Consider the following 23,465-nt stretch of genomic DNA (forward strand, 5'->3'; position numbering starts at 1 on the left):
CGCCGAATTCTCGAGACATTGTATGTTGAATGGCGTAACTCAACGTCGCCCTTTGCCTCGATAACCGACCGAGGATATTTCCCTAAATGGGAATCGAACGTGGGTTCGATCACATTTCACACAACTGTCGCGTTTACAGTCACACGCACAAATAACAAACAACAAACACAAATAACACAAATAACAAATTATTTCAGGGCTCCGAATCCTTACATTTAGAGCCTTCGTCGGATTAGGGGTTGTGAATATAAATGCCTAAAGGGGTAATCTAAGAATGTGTCTTCAAAAAAAATGAAATGAGGAAACCGTTACCGGAACCTATATAATGTATGTGATAATGTATGTTACTTACAATGTTTATTTAATTTTATTATTTTATGCATAAATGGCGGTGGAGTGTTAGAACAACAAGTGCTATTTGCTCATTGGCTTTTCCTTGATAATTTCCAAAGTAAACTAATATGCTAATTAAACAATTACAGTTTACTTTAGAAATAGATACTTAGAAATTAGTGAGGCCGTTGAAGCGCAGGGGCACAAACCTGCGAATGTAACCGCCACTATTGTAAGTTCGATTCCCACTCGGTGGAATGATATATTTAATATTTACATTTACAAAGCGAGGGCTCTGGTAACGACGCAAAGCACGGCGTTGAGTTCAGCCACTCAACACGCAGTGCCTCAAGTATTCGGTGTGAAGGGGGAACGGAGTGTCTTAACACTAAGTTCTAAGGTTCCCTCTGCCTTCTCTGCGATATGCGAGCTACAGTGTGAACTTAAAAAGTATAATAAGAAAAAACGTAGTTTTTATGTAGTAGTAAATAAGCACTCACTTGATGGGATCGAAGCACAAAAAACGCACGCGCAGTCAGAGTGTCCTTCTACGCCTATGGTTGTATAATATAGAGCTGTTATATAACCGGAAACTTATCCCACATCTGCATATCTATAAGTATATATAATGGACAAAAGAATCCTCTTTCTATATTGAGACTAGCAGAATTGATAAATTCTTAAGTTGTTTTTGACCTGGGATAACAATCCCATATATAACGTAAATACAGCTTCATGCTCCTGTATCCCTTAAGCATAAGAAATAGCAGGGTAGGCAAAGGAAGTCTAGTGTTAAGACACTCCACTCTCCACTTTTTGTCGAATTTTGGAGGCATTGAATGGTGATTGGTGAAACTCAACCCCGCCGTGCTTTTGCAATGTGTAACGTAATTACGTACAAATTTATGTATATTAAAAATAGGCGAATATCACGAATAAAGAATGGTTTTGTATTACAAAAATAACGAAAAAATATGAGAACAAAATAATAAATAACCTTCAAAGAGTGATGCTGTATAATGGCTTACCGCCTTTGTATAGGAACTGCAAGTCATATAATTCTACCCTTCACACGGTTCTACTTAGAGATTACTCATTTCTTAAGAAGTGATTGAGTTAAAGTTCGCTGAGCCCGTCGTGGCGTAGTGCCAGGTCTGACTGTAAAAGTGGTGGTTGTGACCTTAATACCCATTTTTTGGAATAATGACATATATTTCAATAATTTTCTTTTGCTTGTTCTGTCAAGAACCTCTTAATAAAATAGAGAAGAAATATCTTTAAGCTGAAATTGAGAGGATATTTTCATGTTAGACATTCCTCTGGACTTTCGAAATGTCTTTTTGCTTAAAGCCTAACGTATATCATCACTATTTAATGATAGTAAGGTCAACCAAGCTCATATCACACATTGCTGGGTAGTTCAAAGAAGAAAAAAATATTAAGAGATTTTTATAAATTGTCTGTAATTTTAGGTTTCTGAAATTGCTAGAATAATTTAATCTTTTATTATTTAATATTTTTTTCCATTTATTCATAATTATAGTGATTATATCTCTATACTAGGTGCTGTTGAAGGTTGCATTGCATATATATAATATCATACATATCAACATTGTAGGCTTTATTACCGTAGAAATAAAAATGTTCTGTATTTTAGTTATAACATCTTTTTATCTTATAAAATCAAAACCTGATTATATATGTCCTTTAAACGTCACGATTTGACAAAAGTATTTATTTCTTTAGCTTTATATATCAGCTTCAAGCTGTATCCAGCACACAGCAGGGTAGGCAGAGGGAATCTAGTGTTAAGACACTCCGTTCCCTACGAATTCTGGAGGCATTGCGTATTGAGTGGTAGAAGTCAACGCCGTGATTTAAAGGATAGAATGTATGGATATCAATGAACTACCAAAGTATGTAATCATAAAATTGTGACGTGGATAATGAAAAGAGCAACTGTTGAATTTCTTGCCAGCTGTTCTCAGCACATTTGGCTTCCGGGTCAATGGTAAGTTTGTTTGTCTAACGATTCAAAAATGCTTGCAAAAGTCTATTTAAATAAAACACTTAATATGTAAATATATCCATTACCCATGTAATCTAATGGATACCTATCACTCTCTATGTGTAAACATACGTAATATTATTAATTTCTCATACTTGAGATCGTTACCCTGGGTGCTCCTCAATTACAATGATAAACTCATTTTAATAAATTGATGATAATAGTTTTGAATTGTGTTCATTACACTCATTCGATTTGCAATGAGTAATTATAGTTTTTTATAATAACTTATGAATTAAGAAAATTGGAATTATGAAAATCGATAAAGTATACAGTAATAATATTTAAAACACTTTTCTAAATACAAAACAAAATAATTTTATGAATGATAATAAAAATAATGAAGTTTAATTAATTAATTATAAGATTCATCCTTAGATATCGTATCGCATACGTTCCTTGTGGTCTAAGCGTCATACATACACACATACATACCTACAGCGAATGTTGATAAACTATAATTCTACTATCAGTACTAACCAGTATTTGATACTTGTTGCTTGTGTTTTTATATTGTGGAGAATCATCGTTGTTTGTGTACGTTTATTTTTTTTATTTATTTAACTATAAAAATGTACAAGTCGTTTATACGCTGAAATACTATATAATTTTAAGTAATAAATAAAATAATAGATAAATCTTTATTTCCAGAATAAAAGGTTTAAGTTGTTTAAGTTAAGTGAAGACAGTTAAGAAATATGTTTTTGCGTTTTGTATTTAGAAAGTTATCTATTTTCTAGGTATAGCTGCTATTCTGTGGAAACCAGTTTATTTAATGATAATGTATTTCGGATTATTTTATAATTCAAATTGCGACGTTCTTTTATTGGATAAGCGATGTATACATGTTAATTGTTTGACGTAAAACATTATATAAATATATGTGCAAATGGCTATTGTGCAGTTTATTTATATTTGATACAAGAAAAAAAAATAAGAGACCGTCTTGACGCCGTATAAGCGTGGGACTGTAAACATGGCGATTGTGCGTTTAATTTCACTCGGGGGTATGAAATATTTAATATTTTCATTTCTTCGCTCTGTAAGTAAGACAAATCGCGGCGTAGAGTTCCACTACTCAACACGCAATGCCTCAAGAATTCGACGGAAAGTAGGGACCAGAAGTTTTTTAACGAGGAACGGAGCATATTAAGACTAGGAGACTACCCTGCCTACTCTATCATATGCGGAATAAGACAATCAGTTTGTGCTTAAAATCTAAAATGGCATCTAACAAACTAGAGTAAAAACAATAGTAGATAATACACATATAGAGTGCTTGTTGAAATCTATCGAATGATATTCTGATATCTAACGCCGTATCAGACCGAAATTTTCATCCTAGATACCATCTATTCCGTTCCGAAAAATTGCAATAATTTCATTAAAAAACTCCCACGAGAGTTAATCGAATCCACTACAACTGTGTGCATTCAAGACCATTAATTGATCCATTATCAAATGATGTAAATATGATACTGGCAAAAAACTTTATGCAATTTATAATTATGAGTAGCTTCTTTATTCACATCGACACAATGGGATAAATGCTAATTGATAATTAAGTTATATTTTTCCTTTATATCTAGATATATATAATAATTAACTAATTCAGTTAAGTTCCTTAAGTATGAATTTTTGACTCAAACTATTGAAAGTTTTTTTTTTAGTTTTCCGCTGTGTTCCGCACATAGCAGGGTAGATTCCCTATCTGGGAACCTAATGGAAAAACGCGTGGAAAATAAAAATATTAAACATTTTATGTCTCCAACTGGGATCGAATCTATTACCGGCGCACCCTTGTGCCTCTGAGCAACGACGGGCTTATTATAGTTTTAGTGATTAAATAAATATTTAACATATTTTTGTCTGTCTCCGTATTAGGTATGTCTGTGACGAGTGTTATCGTGCTTTTAGTATTAACATAATGAATTTTAATAAATCAATCAATATGTAGTTTTCAAAGTTATTTCGGTTTTTTAGAATATTTAGGTATATAAAATAAAGTCGAAATTGTTTTTTTTTATTTATATAGTTTATATAGAAACTATTAGTAATATTTTATCTTTTTTCTGGTGACAAGGCAAAACGTGGAATTTTCTCACTAAACCCACAATGTCTTGAGAATTTGACCAAAAATAGAGAACGCAGTTTCTTAACACTACGTGGCTCCCCCTACTTATCCTGTCATACGCGAAGTGAAGCGTGTAAAAATAAAAAAAGTTAAGTATTCAAATAACATATAATAATATATTCGAAGAAAACATTTCTTTCCAACTTTCAGTCGCGTAGGGACAAAAATGCTTCTGTAAAGTTATGCCTCCATTAGTTTCCCTGTTATTGCACTCATAAACATCAATTATATTTAACAAACATTGGGCAGAATGTGGACTATATTACACTAGGTTTCTCTTCCCTATTTTGCTATATGAGAAATGCATGAAACTGCCTTCTTATATATTTATTTTTGTTTCTTTGTTTACTAAGATAAATCATATTTTTAAAATATCCTTTATAAATTTTTACCTATATAAATATGTTCATGTGTTACCTTGGACTTTAATCTAGATTACATAGATGCAAACTGTATTTATATTATTTTATAGCAACTTGGAAATTTGTTTAGAAGTTATCTCATACATTTATAGCAATAAGAAATTACATGAATGATTTATCATGTTTTTTAATTGATGCAATTAGGCGTAGTTGGTAATTGAGCATTGTTATGAGTTTAAATATTTTTTTAGGTTTACACTGTATCCTGTACTCAGCAGGACCTAGGACCTAGTGTTAAGACACTCCTGTTTCCCACTTTCCGCTTCCACTTTCCACTTCCGCAATTCTGGAGATATTGCGTAGTGAGCGGGGGAATTCAACGCTGCCCTTTTCCTTGGATAAGAAACAAATTTATATCTATTATTAAAACGAAAAGAGGGAAAATAGATTGAAATTTGTAGACAAACTTATTTTTATTTTCTGAAATCAAACGTAAAAATCGCTCTTTAATACAAAGTAGTAAGGTGAGGGGCAACGTCGTATTTTGGAAGCTCGGAAATAGTTAAATGGGACGGTTTGGTTTAATCTGAGACTCGAACCCACGACCATCGCGTTTACAAGCAGACGCTGCTTTACTGTTGCATTACAAGGTCTTATAATGTTATATGAATAGAAAAGATTGAGTTTATATAAAAATATATATTAAAAAAAAATTCAACCTTTATACAGTTACTTTTCCAGGACATTCCTAGAAGCATAAAAATACAATGTAATATTATTGTCATATTAATAATTTATAGTCTTTTAATTACATGTAAGTAAAAAGACGCATCGTTTTTTTTTACATTTTATATGAAATTCGTCGCCTGAATTAAAAGTTATAGGGAATTTTCCGTGGACCTACAATTATAAAAATTTGTAAATTTGTAAAAGGTAAAAACTTAAAATACAAATAAAGCAAAAATAATGTAAAATAGAAACTTATAGATATATAATAAAAAAATAACGCTTGCAGAGACTATAGTTAGCATTAAAGTCAATATAATTAAATTAAATTAAATGTCAGTTAAATATTAATGGAACGACGATGTCTCTGCTACCGTTGTCAACGTCGGTTGCCAAAACTAATTGATGGTTTAGATGACGAATATTTCATTAATGATTTATATAGCGATACGAGTATAATAAGATATAATAACAGTCATGGCGCAGGCATTTTCCTGCAAATGCGACAGGTTGTGGATTCTATTCCCACTCTGATCTCGAGACAAAGTGCGTAATTGAGTTCCGCTACTCAACTCGCAATAATTTCAGAATTCAGGGGAAAGTGGGGAGTGTCTTAACAGGTTTCTTTAACGTAGCTCGTATGTCTTATTTTTTTAAAGAGTCCACTAAAACACATAGTTTATACAAATTCTATAAAATGTAGATAACCTATCCTTTATGAAAGAACTATAGGGTGAACGTTGAAATTATGAAATTTGTAGAAATAGATTTCAATATTGAAGTAAATGTACCTACATATATCGTATAATAGGCTTTGCAACGAAAACTATTAATGGAATTCTAATTACGGAATGTCTAATTCGGAAAACCGGCTTAATGCATCGTATATTCATTACATATGTATCACCTAAATTTTCGTTCTTGCTTGAAATTTTGAATAAGTACCTACAAATACGTTTTGTATAAAAACGTATTTGTACTTCACTTTAGGTATATTATGTGCTAAATATCTGAATATTACCTCCAATCTCGAAATAAATGGTCTTGACTGACGTACGAACAAACAACGAAGTGATTCTATTAGTATTCAGTTTTTACTTTTTGAGGTACGGCTTCCTAAAAACAGCTTAGAAATTTTAAAATGATCTTTTTAGATATATTATGCACATGAAATTGTAGTAATTATAAAGTTACCTAAGCTCTTCTTGAAGCACTCCTTCAAGAATTTGGCGGAAAGTGGGGAATGGAAGTGTCTTAATGTTTGAGCACCAGGTTCCCAGGTACCATTCGGGATACAGCGTGAAGCTAAAAAATAAGTTAATAAAGTTACCTTCCTTTAATCTAAATTTGAAATTTGTAAGATTTTTCTTTTCAGTTTTCTAAGTTTGCTATAACACTTTAAAAATGTTAAAGATATTTAATAAATAGCATTCTTTCAGTCTGTAGTATCTAGTTTCTTCGTAATAAATTACTTTCTGCTCTATATTTTTTAATTCTTTTCAACTTGACTTGACTTTATTACATACTAGCGACCCTCTTGCGGCTTCGCCCGCTTTAACTACTGGATTATTCATATAATGTATGTTTGCAAAGTACTTAAGATAATGTAAAAATTAATTAAACCCTAATGCAACCCGCATTTTCGTAGTTTCAATAATGATTTTCCAATTGTTTTACACAGCAAGGATTTTTTAGTAGATACCGTAATTTTAAATCTGTGCTACTAATCTTCTCAAGTACTTATTAAAATATATTTAAATGACTATTTTTAGATAGTTAAATGACTATTTTTAAACGGAAGAAATTATAAGCAAAAACCTACCTACTAATAACTACTACAAAAAATATGAAACCAAATATATCGCGCTGAAATAATACATTCAACTCCAATTATCCAATACGTGCAAACGCATCTAAATCTTCGTGGCTATAGAGCAAGGCGGGTTTTTTTTTCGAGTTTGTGGTTAATGCTGAAGAGGGTATTCTGTCCCTGATGAAAAGCAAGCACTACGTGGCTGCCTGTGAGGAAAATTAAATAGAATGCATCGGCCGGGAATCGAACCCGGGCCGCCCGCGTGGCAGGCAAGCATTCTACCACTGAACCACCGATGCTTGTAAGCCAGGCGGGCGCGGCGGACGCATGGCGAGTGGCGAGCCGTTTCGCAGCAAGGATGTTTTGATATTGTAACAACTTCTAAAGTACTTATTAAAATGAAAAAAAAGTAAAAGACAGTTTTGATCTACATTAAATGGCCAACGTAACTAGCATACTTATTTATATGCTGAGAGTAAGGGATAAGTGAAACTTGATTGAGTGTCAACAATTAAATGCGTTTTTCTATAAAACTATTCGCAATTTCGAAATAGTGTAAAAAGCAAACTTTATCTTTCTTTAACGTAGAAAATTAATAAAGTATTTTAAAGGATAAGGATTAATACCATTATGGAAAAATATCCCTCACAATAAAAAATATATTGAAATTACTATTTTTAGACAGAAATATAAGCACAAAACGTTATTCTTAAAAGATACGAATATGCCGTCGCGGACTTATTTGTATATCTTATTAAGAGGAACAATACTCCAGTACATTTTGTTCATGTAGTACTTACCATTAGAGCAGCGCATGCGCGAAAGTGTCTCAACGGGTAGGACTTTATACACGTATTTATCGTATTTATGTTAATTTACATAAGAATGTACAAATAATAAACTATATATAAACCTTCTATGAAAAATACTCAACCTAATGGTGAAAACCGCATATAAATCCGTTGGGTGGTTTAGAAGAAGAAGAGTTAGAAACAACAGACAGACGCGAAAAGCGACTTTGTTTTATAAGATTTATATTTGTGTATTTTTTACTGTGTCTGTATAATATCCTCATGTACCTATTCATAAAAGTAAGAGAAAAAAAAATAAAGATTTCCTATGAAAAAAATGCATTATTATAATTCCAGTTATACGTTTCGCCCTCAGAAAGCCGAGCCGGAAACGGAAAACGTATCTTTTCGGAAATTACCTTAGAAACGGGAAACAGCCTACCCGTTGCCTAAGGCGTTATGACATAGTTCAGTATATTTGAAGAAAAGTCATAAATACTCGTATACCTGTATATTACATATAGGCCCAGTGGCACAGCGTATGACGGTAAATGCGTCGGTTGTGGGTTTGATTCTCATTCGGAGTACGTTCCTTAGTAGTACGTTTCCTCTGCTATATGCGATATTATATATGTATAAAACTTCTAATATAAGGGTAGATCTAGCAGCCGAAGTCGCGGGAGTAACACTACTTACTGATGCAGATTGTTTTTTTCAGGAATCCCATGAAACACACGTAGACAAACGATAGAAAAATGCTGTGGCAAATAGCATTGGCAGTTTTTCTATGTTATTTTATTTGGAAACAATTGAAAACAGAAGAAAATGAGTTGGCGCGACTCCCCGGACCCTCGCCCTTGCCGATTATTGGATGTATTTTCCAATTTATAGGGTTGTCACAAAGTAAGAACCAAGTATAATTTTGAGTGTAGTAAATAAATCTATATATATAAAAGGACTTGTCCTCACTGACTGAGGTAAGACGCACGCACAGCCGTAACCGCTGTGCGTAGAAACGTGAAATTTGGACAGATGTTTACTTTCGTAATCTGGACATCCACTAAGAAGGGATTTTGAAAAATTTTAACCACAAAGGGGTGAAATAAGGGTTCAAAGTTTGTATGGAAGAAAATTTAAATCGGCACCGATTTTTATAAAATTTGAAATTTAGATTTTTAAAAGTATTTAATTGAATACGTGTTTCATCGTTTTCTAGAATTCTCCCCCTAAGGGTGCAAATAAGGGGTGGAAAGTTTGTATGGAAAAATCTTTAAATGGCCACCGTTTTTTATAAAATTTGCAACTGAGACTCGTAAAAGTATTTAATTGAACATGTGTTTCATCGTTTTTTAGAATTCTCCCCCTAAGGGTGCAAATAAGGGATGGAAAGTTTGTATGGAAAAATCTTTAAATGGCCACCGTTTTTTATAAAATTTGCAACTGAGACTCTTAAAAATATTTCATTGAACACGTGTTTCATGGGTTATTAGATTTCACCCTTAAATACGCAAGCGAAGCTGCGCGCGTCCGCTAGTTTATAATATAAGGCGTTGAAATTTACACATTTTGCATTTGGTACATTTTTACAAACACGCTATAAAGTTCAAGATTATATCAGGTAAGTATTTTTTTAGGTTCGCACAATATCCCAGATTTAGCAGGATAGGCAGAGGGAACCTAGTGGTTCGATACTCCGCTCCCTAAACACCGCCCAGCTTTCGAGACATTCAGTGATTTCTCTTTTACCTGAGAGAGGTAGTTAAATAATACATCACCCCGAGTAGAAATCGAACCCAAAGGCGCTTATAGTAATGCTGTACCACTGAAGCAAGACTGCCTCAGTATTATTATAATTTTCATGAAACCGTAAGTCAAACTCGGACTTGTCGATTACTTCTAGGCCTAAGGTTGAGTAAATAAATTATTTAATGTTACGGTTTTTTCCAAATATAACAAATTTACATAATTAATTTTGTTAAAGTGCTGAAAATGAAATGAAATTATAAGTCAACTAAAAGCGAAGTACCTGTGAGGTACTTTTCTTAGAAGACATGCTTCATTGTATAGAAAACACATTTAATTGTTTGGTTTTCATATTTGTAAATATCAGTTTAAATATTGTGTGATGTTATTTTGACTTATTTTATTTTTCATTAAAACATATCCTTAATATCTAAATTGAATACCCAAGATAATATGTAAATTGTAAAATATTTAAGGCAATATTTTAGTAAATTCTCAGGTTTTTTTAGTTTGCCTATTGTCTAGCGACTTGCAAAATCTAATCTAAACCTACAATCATCGCACACAATCTGGTACTTTAAAAATTACCATGATGATAGCAACGAGTATTTATATATAGTAATACTATAAATCAAAAGAGTTTATTTGGTTCAAGGTGCTATTAATATAATACATAAATTAGTATAAATATCAAATGAAAATGCATGAAATTTTTATCATAGGTAACTAAGATAATTAATTCAATTAAAATAAGTAGACTTTAAAGAGACGGAACACCAAATTTTTTTTTACTTACTCGTACGTCTATAATCAAATAATATAAAAAAAAAAATAAAAATAAAAATAAAAATAAAAATGTTTATTGTTCGGACAACACATGATCCATATATGTTAGTAATAATACAATAAAACTTAATATATAGTGTTAGTACTTAATAACTAATAGTGACATTGTAATGTCACACAAGTCGAAATCAAGCGACGCATGGCAATTTCTAGAACATCGATGAGTAAGTTAAGGAACATATGGAGAAGCAGAAACATCACGAAAACTACTAAAATTCGATTAGTCAGGACTCTAGTGTTTCCCATATTTATGTACGCTTGCGAGACATGGACGCTTCGGAAGAGTGACGAGAAGAAGATAGACGCTCTCGAGATGTGGTGCTGGAGGAAAATGCTTGGAGTGTCCTGGACGGAATTTAGAACGAACGAGTCCATACTCCGTGAACTCGACGTAAAACAACGGTTGTCCTCCATTGTCAAAGCACGGATTCTCACTTTCTTCGGACATATTTCTCGACAAGAAGATATTTCCATGCAACGCCTTGTGATTCAGGGAAAAGTTGAGGGTAGCAGGCCACGCGGTAGATCCCCCATGCGATGGACAGACCAAGTGAAGGCAGCCCTCGATGACCCTCTCTACGAGTGCACCAGGCAGACAGTCAATCGCGTAGAATGGCGTCGGACTGTGTGGCGCACCACCAACCTTTAAAAAAAAAAAAAAAAAGACGACCACGACCGCTCTGTCAAGAGCGAAACGACAAAGAAGAAGAAGAATGTCACACATGTGCCGGATCAGCGGACAGTCCCCGCTGTCGGCGATAGCCTTCAGGACACTGTTGCGGCTGCCGCGCACTCGCCTTAAAAGAGAGCTAGCTTTCTTGCGGAGAATGGCCGGGAAACTGTCGACCCCTGCGTGCGCGAACATACTCGAGGCGCTACAGTACCGCGGCAGCCCCAGCAATGCCCTGAAGGCGTTATTGTATTGAACACGCAACGCGCTGTACGACCTCTGAGTATAGTTGACCCACAGACTGCTCGTATAAAAAGAAGTGCAGTAGGCTTTAAAAAGCGTGATCTTTACTGCAGTTGAGCAACGAGCAAATCTGCGAGCCAACATGTTCGCCCTGATCGACAACGCCCTGCGCTCTCGCTCAATATCTAGGTCATTTCTTAGGTCCTCTGTGACAATGTGGTCAAGATACTTGAATTGGTGTACTCTAGCAAGATTTTTCCCATTGAGCTTAATTGAAGGCACATTTTCCGGTACTTTGTTTCCAGACTTAAAGACTAGATATTCACTCTTCTTACTATTGTACACCAATCCATGCGCTTCAGCATATGACTCACAGAAAGCCAGCATCTTCCTAATAGCACTGACAGAGGGAGCCAGCAGCACCATGTCATCCGCGTAACTAATATTATTAAAACAAACACCACCGATATGACATCCGATATTCATGCCGCTGAGTCCCTCTATCAGCGCATTGATATAGAGGTTAAAAAGCTTAGGGGAGCTCAACCCTCCCTGTCTCACCCCACATTCTAACCTATACGGATCCGAGTACTCGTTTGCCCATTTAACAAAATTTAGTTGATTATTATACCAATATTTAAACAATAAAATTAGTTCAGTAGGCATTCCCACCTGCTGTAACTTTCCCCACAAGATATTATATATGACTAGGTCGAAAGCTTTCGACAGGTCACAGAAACAGGCATACACAGGTGTGTTTCTATCTGAGTAATACCCGACAGCATGCTTCAGACTCAGAATAGCACTTTCCGTGGATAACTGAGGTCTAAATCCAAATTGCAGTTCGTGAATATGAAGATAACAGTCTAACTGAGCGCTAAGCACACTGTCGAGTATCTTAGCTATTATTGTTGCTAAAGAAATAGGCCTATAATTCGAACTGTTAGCCGAATCTCCTGTTTTATTTTTGACTATCGGTACCACAATCGTTCTCATCAAATTCGGAGGTAAGTATGAATGTACTATACACAAGTTAAAAAGAAGCGCTATCAACTCTGCAACGCGAGGCCCCGCGTGCTGGAGGTGCTCGATGCTGAGACTATCGTGGCCAGGTGATTTGCCTCTAGTCATTGACTGTATAATTTTAGTAACCATTTTAGTATTTACAGAAGTGTTAATGTCTTTTAAATTAATCTCAGCATCAGGCACCCCAACTGACAATTTCTGCGAAGACTGTACAGTAAACTGATTCTTAAAAAGGTTCGCTATAATTTGGGGCTCACCTACGCCGTCTATGACCGCCGGCAACCCAGGTCTAGAACTTAATTTATTAGTGAATTTCCAGAATTTACTAAAATCACCCTTACTGTGATGAGAGGCAAGCGCATCCATCTTTATTTGTTCTTGATGATTTTGGCACCATTTCAGTCTTCTTTTAAAGATTTTACGACTCTTTACCATATCATTGTACAGAGTACCACTATTGGGCTTGCCATACCAAACCCACATGAGAAACTTAGACCTGGCTTCCCTATGCGCATTATTTACATGTATATTCCAGCCTCTCAGCCTGTCTGGAGAACGAGCACTCGAGTTATCACCCTTAATGTCATAAGATACTGTAGCTGCTTTAGACAATATTGATATCAAAGTGTCATACAATTTATCAATAATACATCTATGACTTTTATTATGACAAAACTTTTCAAAACAGTTTTCACACTCACTTGGGAGAATAACATGTTTTAACTGATCGTTACAAATATTAAAATAACAATCAATTTGCTCTTCGTTTCTATATCCCCACTTAATTTTATTAATAACAATTTTGTTGACATTCACTTTTCCTAAAGTTAAATTTAAATTACAATTAATGGTAAGCGGAAGATGATCAGACCAATACATGTCATATATAATAGAAATGCTGCTGATACATTGCCATGCTGCCTCGGTAACCACACAGTGATCCAACCATCTCTTACTACCATGTGCGTCACTAACAAACGTAAAAGACTGCGGTAAAGTTTGTAACTTACGTATATCCGCACAAATCCATGACTGTTCTGAACAAAAGTTTTCTAACTCACCGTAAAACAACTCGCACGGGTGGGCATTATAATCACCCAGCATAAAAACTGACTCCACAGCACACTCGTCAATAATTACACTAAGCGCACTAAGACAGTCCGTGAATTCCGCCAGATTTTCGCGCCCATCCGTAGGCATATATACACTACACACAACAACGGATTTGTTGCTAAGGGATATCTTAATAGCACATATGCGAGGGTTCGAACACTCCACCACCGACACACACGGAAAAACACTAGATCTCCACAGAAGCGCCACTCCTCCGAAAGGTCGTCCCGCGATAAGGCCAGCACTAGTGTCAATAGCTGATGTTCCCGTGCTGCCGAAATCTCCATCCACCGTCCCCAGTAAAGGCAGGTCATGGGGAAATAACCAAGTCTCCTGCAGAGCGACAATATCCGCACTCCGACATAACATTCTCACTCCGTCTATAGATCTTTTAATCGACTTACAATTGAATGTTACCATACGGGTGCAAGTTTCCCTGTTACTATTATTTATTGGTGAGTCCTTCATCTATTTTCTTCTTAAAATCAATAAATTTTCGGAAAGTAACACCCTCCGGCCAAAAGTTATCCTTAAGAAAATATTATATAATATATATATATATATAGTAATGAAAAATAAACACTTGATATTTTTGTTTTTTTATAATGAGAAAATGTTTTCCACTCTCCGCCGTACGCCACAGTATACTCATTAAAAGTTGTTTTAGATATGTAGCTTTTAGAAATGTATTGAAGTGAATCCCAAAAGGCTTAATAATGTTAACTGTATAATTATACATATTTGTCAATATTAATGAAATATTAACTTAATTTGTTTACAATTACGTAAAATATGTATGTATCCAACTATAGAATATTTAATTAATCTCTATTGAATATTTCATTTATCTGTAGTGATCATTGTTAATGGCGGAATTCAATGCTGTGTTTGTTTGACTGAGTGGGGAATTTAATTTAATTCCGAGTGGGAATTGAACCTATAACAGTCGCGTTATTAATAAATAAATATCACTTTATAATTTATGCATTTTTAGAAGTTTTGTTTTTTATTCTCATTTTTAAATATAAAGTTATTATAATTTTTTTAGTTAGTTGTGGCGTAGAGGTTCGAGGCAATGAAATAAGTATTTAATATTTTATTTTTTTCGCTCTGGACTTCAGGATTCGGCGGAAAATGGGGAGTCGAGTGTCTTAACGCTAGGCTATCTCTGCCTATCCAGCTACGTGTGTAATACATCATGAAGCTAAGAAAAACAAATGTTTAAGGACTCTCCATTATAGTTATTTACAAATAGTATATAGTTTTTATTTATATAAGTATTTAAGTACACAGTATGTAAGTTACTTCAAAGTGTGAAGTTTGAAGATAAGGTAAAATAAATGTAAGCATGACTTTGCTGTAACATAAAATGACTATTGATATTGCACATTATATTATAAATTAAAACGTCATGTTGCATATACAGGGTGGAAGAGGCAGCGCTTCTTTTATTGAAACTGCATATAGGGTAATATATTTCAAACCCACACCTAAGAAATTAAACAAGGTACCTCAACAGTTTGGACGTAGGATTTTTTTTTCATTTCACGATTTTTATCCATACCTGTATTTCGTGTGACGCACGTTATTTTGTTTGAAAAAATAACTTTTTCATTTTTGGGAATTATTTTTTATCCGAATTATACTAGGCTTTTATAGAGTAGTTAAAACTGTGGTTTCATTTAAAGTGGTGCTGACAATTCCACCCTGTATACCCACTGCGGCTGTGAAATACTCTTATCACCAGTTCTAGGTTTGAATCCTAGCTGGGTAGGTAAGCTCCGGACGTATGCATTCATTTTGTTCGAAATGAACTAATACATACTTATAGACGTTGCATTGTATTGATTTAGAAGTTAGGTTTTTTCTGTGCAGAAAATGCTTCAGATCTCAATATTTGATTTTAATTTCATTTTGATACCTCTACGCGTTGTTGAGGAAAATGGTCTTGACAAACAGACAGACGGACATACGTACAATAAATCCTACAAGTATCGTTTTTTATTTTGAGGTACGGAACCCTAAAAAAGCAAAGGACAAAATGCTGTAATATTTAAGATTTAAATAAGAATTTAGTAAGTCCATCTCTAGATGTCACTGAGATTAGTTTTGTTGCCTTTGTAACTAAAATCTATGTATCTAGTATGCTAGCGCAATCGTCTGTCTGTTTGTCACATGATCCTTTAAGGCTCACATGTACATAGTACAATGTAAATACAATCTGTTTCAATATTGTGTCGTAGTGCGGGTAAAGCTTAGTGTGATGGCCGTAGACTGTAGCGCAATATAATCAAGAATTCTTCAATTGAATAACGTTGAAATGTTGCAATTGAAAATTGTTGATAAGTGGATTCGAATCCCATCAAGGTTAATGATTATATTTAATGTTTCATCTTGAATTAATATAGTTTATTTGTATATTAAACAATTACAATGTCATTGTGCTCCAGTGGGATCACGTCTTACTGTAGACGCGAGAACGAGAGACGAACTACTAGTTCGATTCCTCATTCGTGGGTATAGTAAATTTTTCATTCCCCCGTTAAAGGAAAAAAATATTTTAGCAAGGCCAATTACCATTTTCTTAACTATTATTGGATCGCAATTTTTGGGAAATTCGAGAAAAATTGGGAATTGAGTGACATATTATTATAATTAGTTCATTACAGGAATAAAAAAAGTACATATATTTTTAAAACTATTCTTTGTTTACAGCTGAGCTGTTTAAAAAAGTGACAGAGTTACATAAAGAGTACGGCGACCGAGTGGCCATTAAGGTGATGAGCCGCTATATATTACATATATACAAAATCGAAGATATTGAGGTTAGTACAGATATTTGTGAACAGTGAGTGAGTGATGATATATTTGGTAGAGACAGGAGGTATGAAGTGGATGTGGAAACACTTGGCACTGCGTGCTCTCTGCTCATCCTACATTTTTTAGACCATCCAAGTACACGAGACGAACGATTTTTTTACCATTTCCAAAATTAAAAGTGAAAGTTTTATTTTGAATATAGGAAAGAAATATTTTTTTTGGAAAAAACGTAAAAATCTTGGAAACCGCCCAAGCGCTCCGACCACTACGACTCGTTAAAAAATTAACTAAACTAAAGGAAGTAACAAGAGCGTAACTTAGTTACGTTCTCATATTTTTTTATTTATTCCATAATTTCCAGATGTAAGTGTAATATTTGTTTATATGTTACAGGTTGTCTTAACTCACTCTAAAAACATAACGAAGAGTACGCCATATACGTTTATAGAGCCCTGGCTCCGTTCGGGCTTGTTAATTAGTACTGGTGAGTAGTATTTATTATCAAGTTCTAATCTAGCCACTCGATATTTTGTAAAGATGTCCCCAAAACTTTAGGGGGTAGAAATTGGAGACCGTAGTGTCTTAACACTATTCCTGTGCGTACCCTGTCATATGCGGGATGCGGGATAAAATATTTAATTATCTATATAACAATACTAATCTATATATATAAAATCGAAAGGTCACTCACTCATCACGAAATCTCAGAAACTACAAGTGCTAGGAATCTCAAATTTTGCATAGGAGTTATTTATAGGACGTAGGTGCTCGCTAAGACGGGAATTTGCAATATTCGACTTCTAAGGGGTTGTTTTTGGGGTGGAAAGTTTGTATGAAACTTCGTTACTACAAATGCTAGGAGCCTCAAATTTTGCATAGACGTAACTAGGACGTAGTCATGGAGACAGAAATTAATAATAACATAGTTCACGCGGGTGAAACCGCGAGCGGGCCACTAGTATAATATAAAGCTGAAGAATTTTTCGATTGAACACAATAATCTTCGGAACAATAATTTCGGGTCTAAATGAAAAAATATTTTTATTTTCATCACTTAATTATTTTTATGTTATCAATGTTTAATTGTACTACGGTCGTAGTTAATTCGGGCTTTTAGAATATTTTGTGTATCATACAGACAGAGGAGGATGTGAAAGCTAGTAATATATCAAAGATATATTACTAGCTTACAAAGTTTGAATTTAAAAATTTTATATTTATAATATTGCAATACAGACTTATAATATTATTGTTCTAAGTATTATAAAGAATGTTATAGGAAATTTGTTATTTACAACAACAAAGTTTGTATTGCAAAACGAAAAGAAATTCTTATCTGGATAACTTACTTTTTTAAACTTGTATTAACTTCTTTAAGTTTGTTAGAAATTTAAATTTCATTACAAGACTTTTACTTTTACCATGATTATGTAATCGTTTTTACAATGTTTTAAGGAGCACAAATATGAGTATTTCTTCTACGTTAATGTCGTTTTTTTTTTTAATATTTATTTTAGTATGTAGAGGTAGTTTTTCAGTAGTTTAATGTAATCTCTTTTCTTTAGTTTTTAATTACATTTGTTAGAAAAGTGAATATTTTTCTATCCAAGGACTCGTTTTAGTAGGACTCGAACACACGTCTCTTGGGAACGCTCCAAGCATTCTGACCACTGAGCCACATGTTCTCAATAAGTTACGTCGAAATTTTTATGTACTTGTGACAACATATTTATATAAGTATTACTTCTGAACTGAACTGACTGAACCTACGAGTACAAAATCAAAAAAATATAAAAATATTTCGATTTCCAGGTGCAAAATGGCACAGACGTAGAAAAATTCTCACACCCACATTTCATTTCGACATTCTCAAAAGTTTTATGCCGGTTTTCGAGGAACATAGCAGGAACATTGTGAAACACCTGAAGCGAAATGTGAAGGAGGGTAATGATGTAATCGACGTAATGCCAATGATAAGTGATTTTACACTATATGTTATCTGCGGTAAGATTTGTTTGTTTTGCAATAAGATGAGAATAGTACTGTTATGTTAGTTTTAATCTTTTTTTATCTTACCGCCGATTTCTGGAGGGATTACGAGGCGGAACTTAACGCCGCGCTTTGCTTCGACACCAGAGCGAATAAATGAAAATATTAGATAAATATTTCATCTCCTGGAGTAGGAATCGAATCCACTATCCAAATACCTGCAGCGTTTACAGTCACTTGCGTCTCTGCGCCACGACTGATCCCTGTTTATACTGTTATAGAATAAATATTTTCTTACGTTCACGTCGCATATATTCAAACAAATCGATGTTCTCTAAGAAGTGTAGTTTTAAAGATTTTTCCTTTAAAGTTTTGAGAAAAATTGGTATATTTGCGTTTTTAAAACATATATGTATGTAATAGACAACTACCCTTGTTAGTAGTATAAAATTGCAAGTATATTTAATTGCTATTTTATACTACTTTGCTTGCAATTTTTTACTTTCGATACCTTATCAAGTGAGCGATTTACACTAATCTGATTAAGACTAATTGAGGTCTCTGAGTAAATAGTATAATATGTAAATACGAGTATAATAAGAATACTATAAAGAAATATTTATTATTTGAGGTAACATTTGTTTCATTAGATATTGCCGTGTAAATGAATATGTAACAACGAATCCGTACATGTGAAAGTGTTTTATATAAACAATATTCTGTTGAATACATTTTTTTCTTCTAGAAACTGCAATGGGTATTAAGTTGGACACAGATAGATCCGATGCAAAATTGAAATACAAAAGTGCAATATTAAACATTGGCCCAGTGGTTATGGAACGTCTTACAACCATTTGGCTTCACAATGACTTCATATTCAAATTACATCCTTTGGGGAAGAAATTCAAAGAATGTTTGGATAGTGTTCATTCTTTCGGTGATTCTGTTATAATGGAGAGAAAGAAGAATTATAACGCAAATAATTTTGATCAATCTTCTGGAAAACGAAGACTAGCATTGTTGGATTTGCTGTTGGAATATGAAAAGAAGGGTGAAATTGATTTGGAGGGAATACGTGATGAAGTCAATACTTTTATGTTTGAGGTAAGGTTTGATATGGGTGGAGTAGGCAAAGAGAATTCAGGGACATGTTACTTGGTTAAATATTTGTTAGCAAAATGAGTATCGTATAATTAAAATCTGATTGTATATTTTGATAATAACTAACTTGAACCTACAAAACGCGGAGTTGAGTTCCGCAAGTCAACATATAAAATAATGAGCTTAGGCAAAAAAGACAATGGAGTGTTTTAACACCATGCTCTCTGGACTCTCAATACAAAATATCATACTTCTAATATTACTTAATTCCAGGGTCATGATACTACAGCCACAGCGCTTTCATTTGGTCTGATGATGCTGGCTGAATACCCAGAAGTTCAGGTAAACAATTAATATAATAATAACTTCGATTTTCACGATTCTTAAATATTTTAAACTAAACTCTTAAATCGGATTAATTTCGTATATTTAGTAATAGCTTTTTTTGGCAACCTGGACAAGGATTTACCAGTAGTTCGTGGCCACAGGCCATAGTAGACTATGATGATGTAGAATAGTCAGATGCAGTGCCGCTGCGCCGCCACTTTCTATTTAATATTAGTTATGTTATGTTATTCTTCAATACATTTAAATTGTAAAATTTGCTTAGGAACGCATTTACAAAGAATGCAAAGAAATCTTTGGTGATTCCGACCGACCAGGAAGCGCGTTTGAACTCGGAGAGATGAAGTATTTGGATGCTGTGATCAAAGAAATATTAAGAATCTATCCCACCGTACCTTTCATAGGACGACAGATAGTGGAGGACTTTATGTTGGGTAAGCTTATTGTGGGTTCAATTTCATCCTAGGAAATATTTTTTTATCAGTCTAGCAACCAAAACTTCTTTATTGCACAAAAAGAAGATTCTCTTTTAAATGTTCATACGTTCATCAATCTCTTCTATAATAAGTGATCCCTTACACGGTCTTTCTAGTTTTTTTATGGAACTTGGAACCTAGTGTTAACTCTCCGTTCCTAATTAAGAGATTTCCGTTTTCCATTTAAAAAGAACTGAAGCCATTATTTGTTGAGTGGCGGAACTAAACGCCGCGCTTCGCCTCGTTAGGTAGGCTGTCAGGTAGTTTTTTACAATACAATTTTGAGAAAGTGAAGGGTATCTCAAAATTTTACGAACTCAATTGGTTAGACATGCCATTCTTTTGTTTCTTATATACACACTATTCTATATAACATATTAAAATCCATTTATAAAGTTGTTCCCAAAAAAAAAAAATTGAATCCATTCATACAATAGCATTATTGCAGTATTTATTTTAAACAGCCGGGCCGTCCGTTTCAATAGGCACGTGACTCGTGACAAGTAATATCCTTTTTGGACGAACTGTGTCCATCATGTTTATCAAACATTGTTCAAATACATTTTTATTGACAATGCTCCCATATATTCTGACGGAAATGGAAACTTTTTGTAGCGAATGTTAGTGGAATTCCATGAATGTCGACCATTATCTAAGTGCGGGATACTAAGTACGGGATACCTCGCTTATAGCAGAGTATGTAGAGAGAACGTAGTGTTACAAAACTCCGTTCTTCAACTGAGTTGTTTACTGGCAGAAAATTTCCATGAGTGGGAATCAAACAAGCAACCGCTGTGTTTAGAGTCACACGCTTTGCCATTGCACCACAGGGTACCCAATATAGGTATTTAAGTTCAGCGATCCATGACTAATATATTTAAGTCAATCTACTATATGGCTACTACAATATATTTATTTATTTTTCAATATTTTTTGATATTTGCGATTATTGAATTGTCAAATTCAATCAATTTACAAATGCAGATGGTTTTTTCAAACCACCGATGCGTTATTTTCGTCTAGACGTCAACCTTTTCTCACTAAAGATGTCATAGCATGGTTTTTAAGTGAACATTCCAATTTGTGCAATTTGAGTTTTTATTTTAACACTTGCGACGACTGTGACTCTACCTGTTAATTAATATAATGTAATTTAAATTTTATTTAAATATATTTCATTGCATTTTAGTTACAATTATTAAGGATATGCCTTTTGGTAGTAGGTACTTAGTTCACGTTAAACAAAGCGGGCCCTATAAAATACAACCTGTTTAAATGTATAGGAAGCGCAAAATATATTAGAATACCTTAATATTACGCCTTGCTGATGTAAGAATCTCGAATATTTCAAGATGAAATGAGGAAGTTCGATCCCCACTCGGAGGAATAATATGTAAATTATTTTCATATTGTCGCTCTTTTTCTAGCTTTTGTCTACGAGACAAAGTTTAGCGTTAAGTGCCGACACTTTTCAGATAAAGTCTCAAAAGTTTGGGTCAATGTGGGGTTTGTCTTAATAACAGGTTCCCATTGCCTTCCCGGCTATAGGCTAAGGCCTTCTTTTAAGTTCAAACTATCTGAAAACGAAATTCTATCTAAATCTGTAAAGTAAATAGGCATCAAAGAAATTGCAGACAGACGGTAAATATAGTATTTATATTAAAATATCAATGTAATTTCGAGATCTATGAAAAATATTGTATTCTAAGTGAACGAACGACCTTTGAAGATTAGTTTTAATGAAAGTTGTATTGTCTAACAAGTGTTGAGAGTGACGCGCTCTAAAGAGCGACTGAAATCTGTCTCTTTAATTTTCTGTCTAATTTTTTCTTCTAATGTCTTATTTGCATCGCAAGCCTTGTCTAGGTACAATATTTGTATTCATCATAAATGACATGAGAAGGTTTTCTTTCATTACACGTTAGTTGAAAAGTACATAATTATATTGTGAAGACTCAGGATTTTTTTTTCATTGAATTATTTTATTGATGATTCTCCAATAGAAGGATATTTAAGTTAGGTTTTATTTAAAAAAAAAACGAATTTCATTTTGAGTTCCGCCATTCAATATTCAATGTTTCGAAAATTGGAAATTTTCAATGGAATATTAATATTAATATTTAATTACAGGTGATGTAAAAGTAAAGAAAGGATCAGAAGTTCTTGTCCACATATATGGTTTACATCGTAAAGAAGATTTATATCCCGAACCAGAGAAATTCAAACCGGAGAGATTTTTAAACGGAGAGTCCAGACACCCCTACGCTTATGTACCATTTAGTGCTGGACTGAGAAATTGTATAGGTATAATATATTTACTTACCATATTATTGAAATTTAGTGTAAGCTATAGTGATAAAATTTTCTCAACTTTGGGTGTTTGTATGTTCGAATCGGCAATCACAGCCACAATTTTTAAATGATTTTTATATTTTTTTTTAAATAAAATTATTAAAATTATTTTAAATAGTTATATGTATTCTATAGTTAAAGATGAATAAACCATTTATCGGATGACATTGCAATTAAATAAGTAAATGAGTGCTTTATTCATCAAAATGTATTTCACATATACTCTCTGACGTAGATGACAATGTAAAAATATACGACGTGAAGCTGAAAAAGATTTATAACTTTTATATATATACCACTTTTAATTTTTTTACAGGTCAAAGATATGCAAAATTGGAAATAAAGTCCGTTTTAAGTGAAATAATAAGGAATTTCAAGTTAGAGCCGAAAGTGCCCGGCGCTCGGCCCTCGCTCAAAGCGGACCTCGTGTTGAGGACCGACGACCCCATGTACGTTAGATTTTTACCGCGATAGGGGAACGTTATATAGAAGTAATAATATGTTACTTAATGTA

At 33.7% G+C, this 23,465-nt stretch overlaps 1 protein-coding gene across 1 annotated transcript; it reads left to right on the forward strand.

Moving 5' to 3' along the window:
• The first annotated feature begins 2,863 nt into the window (after nucleotides 1-2,863).
• LOC146539694 (cytochrome P450 4C1-like) lies at nucleotides 2,864-23,465 on the forward strand. Its single transcript, XM_085208122.1, has 10 exons — nucleotides 2,864-2,938; nucleotides 8,946-9,130; nucleotides 16,584-16,693; nucleotides 17,082-17,172; nucleotides 18,501-18,692; nucleotides 19,423-19,781; nucleotides 20,052-20,120; nucleotides 20,389-20,557; nucleotides 22,730-22,903; nucleotides 23,268-23,465. The coding sequence occupies exons 2-10, from the start codon at nucleotides 8,983-8,985 to the stop codon at nucleotides 23,423-23,425; spliced, it is 1,470 nt and encodes a 489-aa protein (XP_085064248.1). The 5' UTR covers nucleotides 2,864-2,938; nucleotides 8,946-8,982; the 3' UTR covers nucleotides 23,426-23,465.

Source organism: Heliconius melpomene, chromosome 4 (genome assembly GCF_056956725.1).
Source record: "Heliconius melpomene rosina isolate 202511_hmr_F chromosome 4, ASM5695672v1, whole genome shotgun sequence".
NCBI lineage: Eukaryota > Metazoa > Arthropoda > Insecta > Lepidoptera > Nymphalidae > Heliconius > Heliconius melpomene.

What these genes read in the sequence shown, in the direction of transcription:
- LOC146539694 (XM_085208122.1), top strand. Translation starts at nt 8,983, where the DNA reads ATGCTGTGGCAAATAGCATTGGCAGTTTTTCTATGTTATTTTATTTGG. An exon ending in TACACTATATGTTATCTGCG is followed by an intron (nt 18,693 to 19,422) that starts GTAAGATTTGTT and finishes TTTTTCTTCTAG; the next exon opens with AAACTGCAATGGGTATTAAG. An exon ending in TCAATACTTTTATGTTTGAG is followed by an intron (nt 19,782 to 20,051) that starts GTAAGGTTTGAT and finishes ACTTAATTCCAG; the next exon opens with GGTCATGATACTACAGCCAC.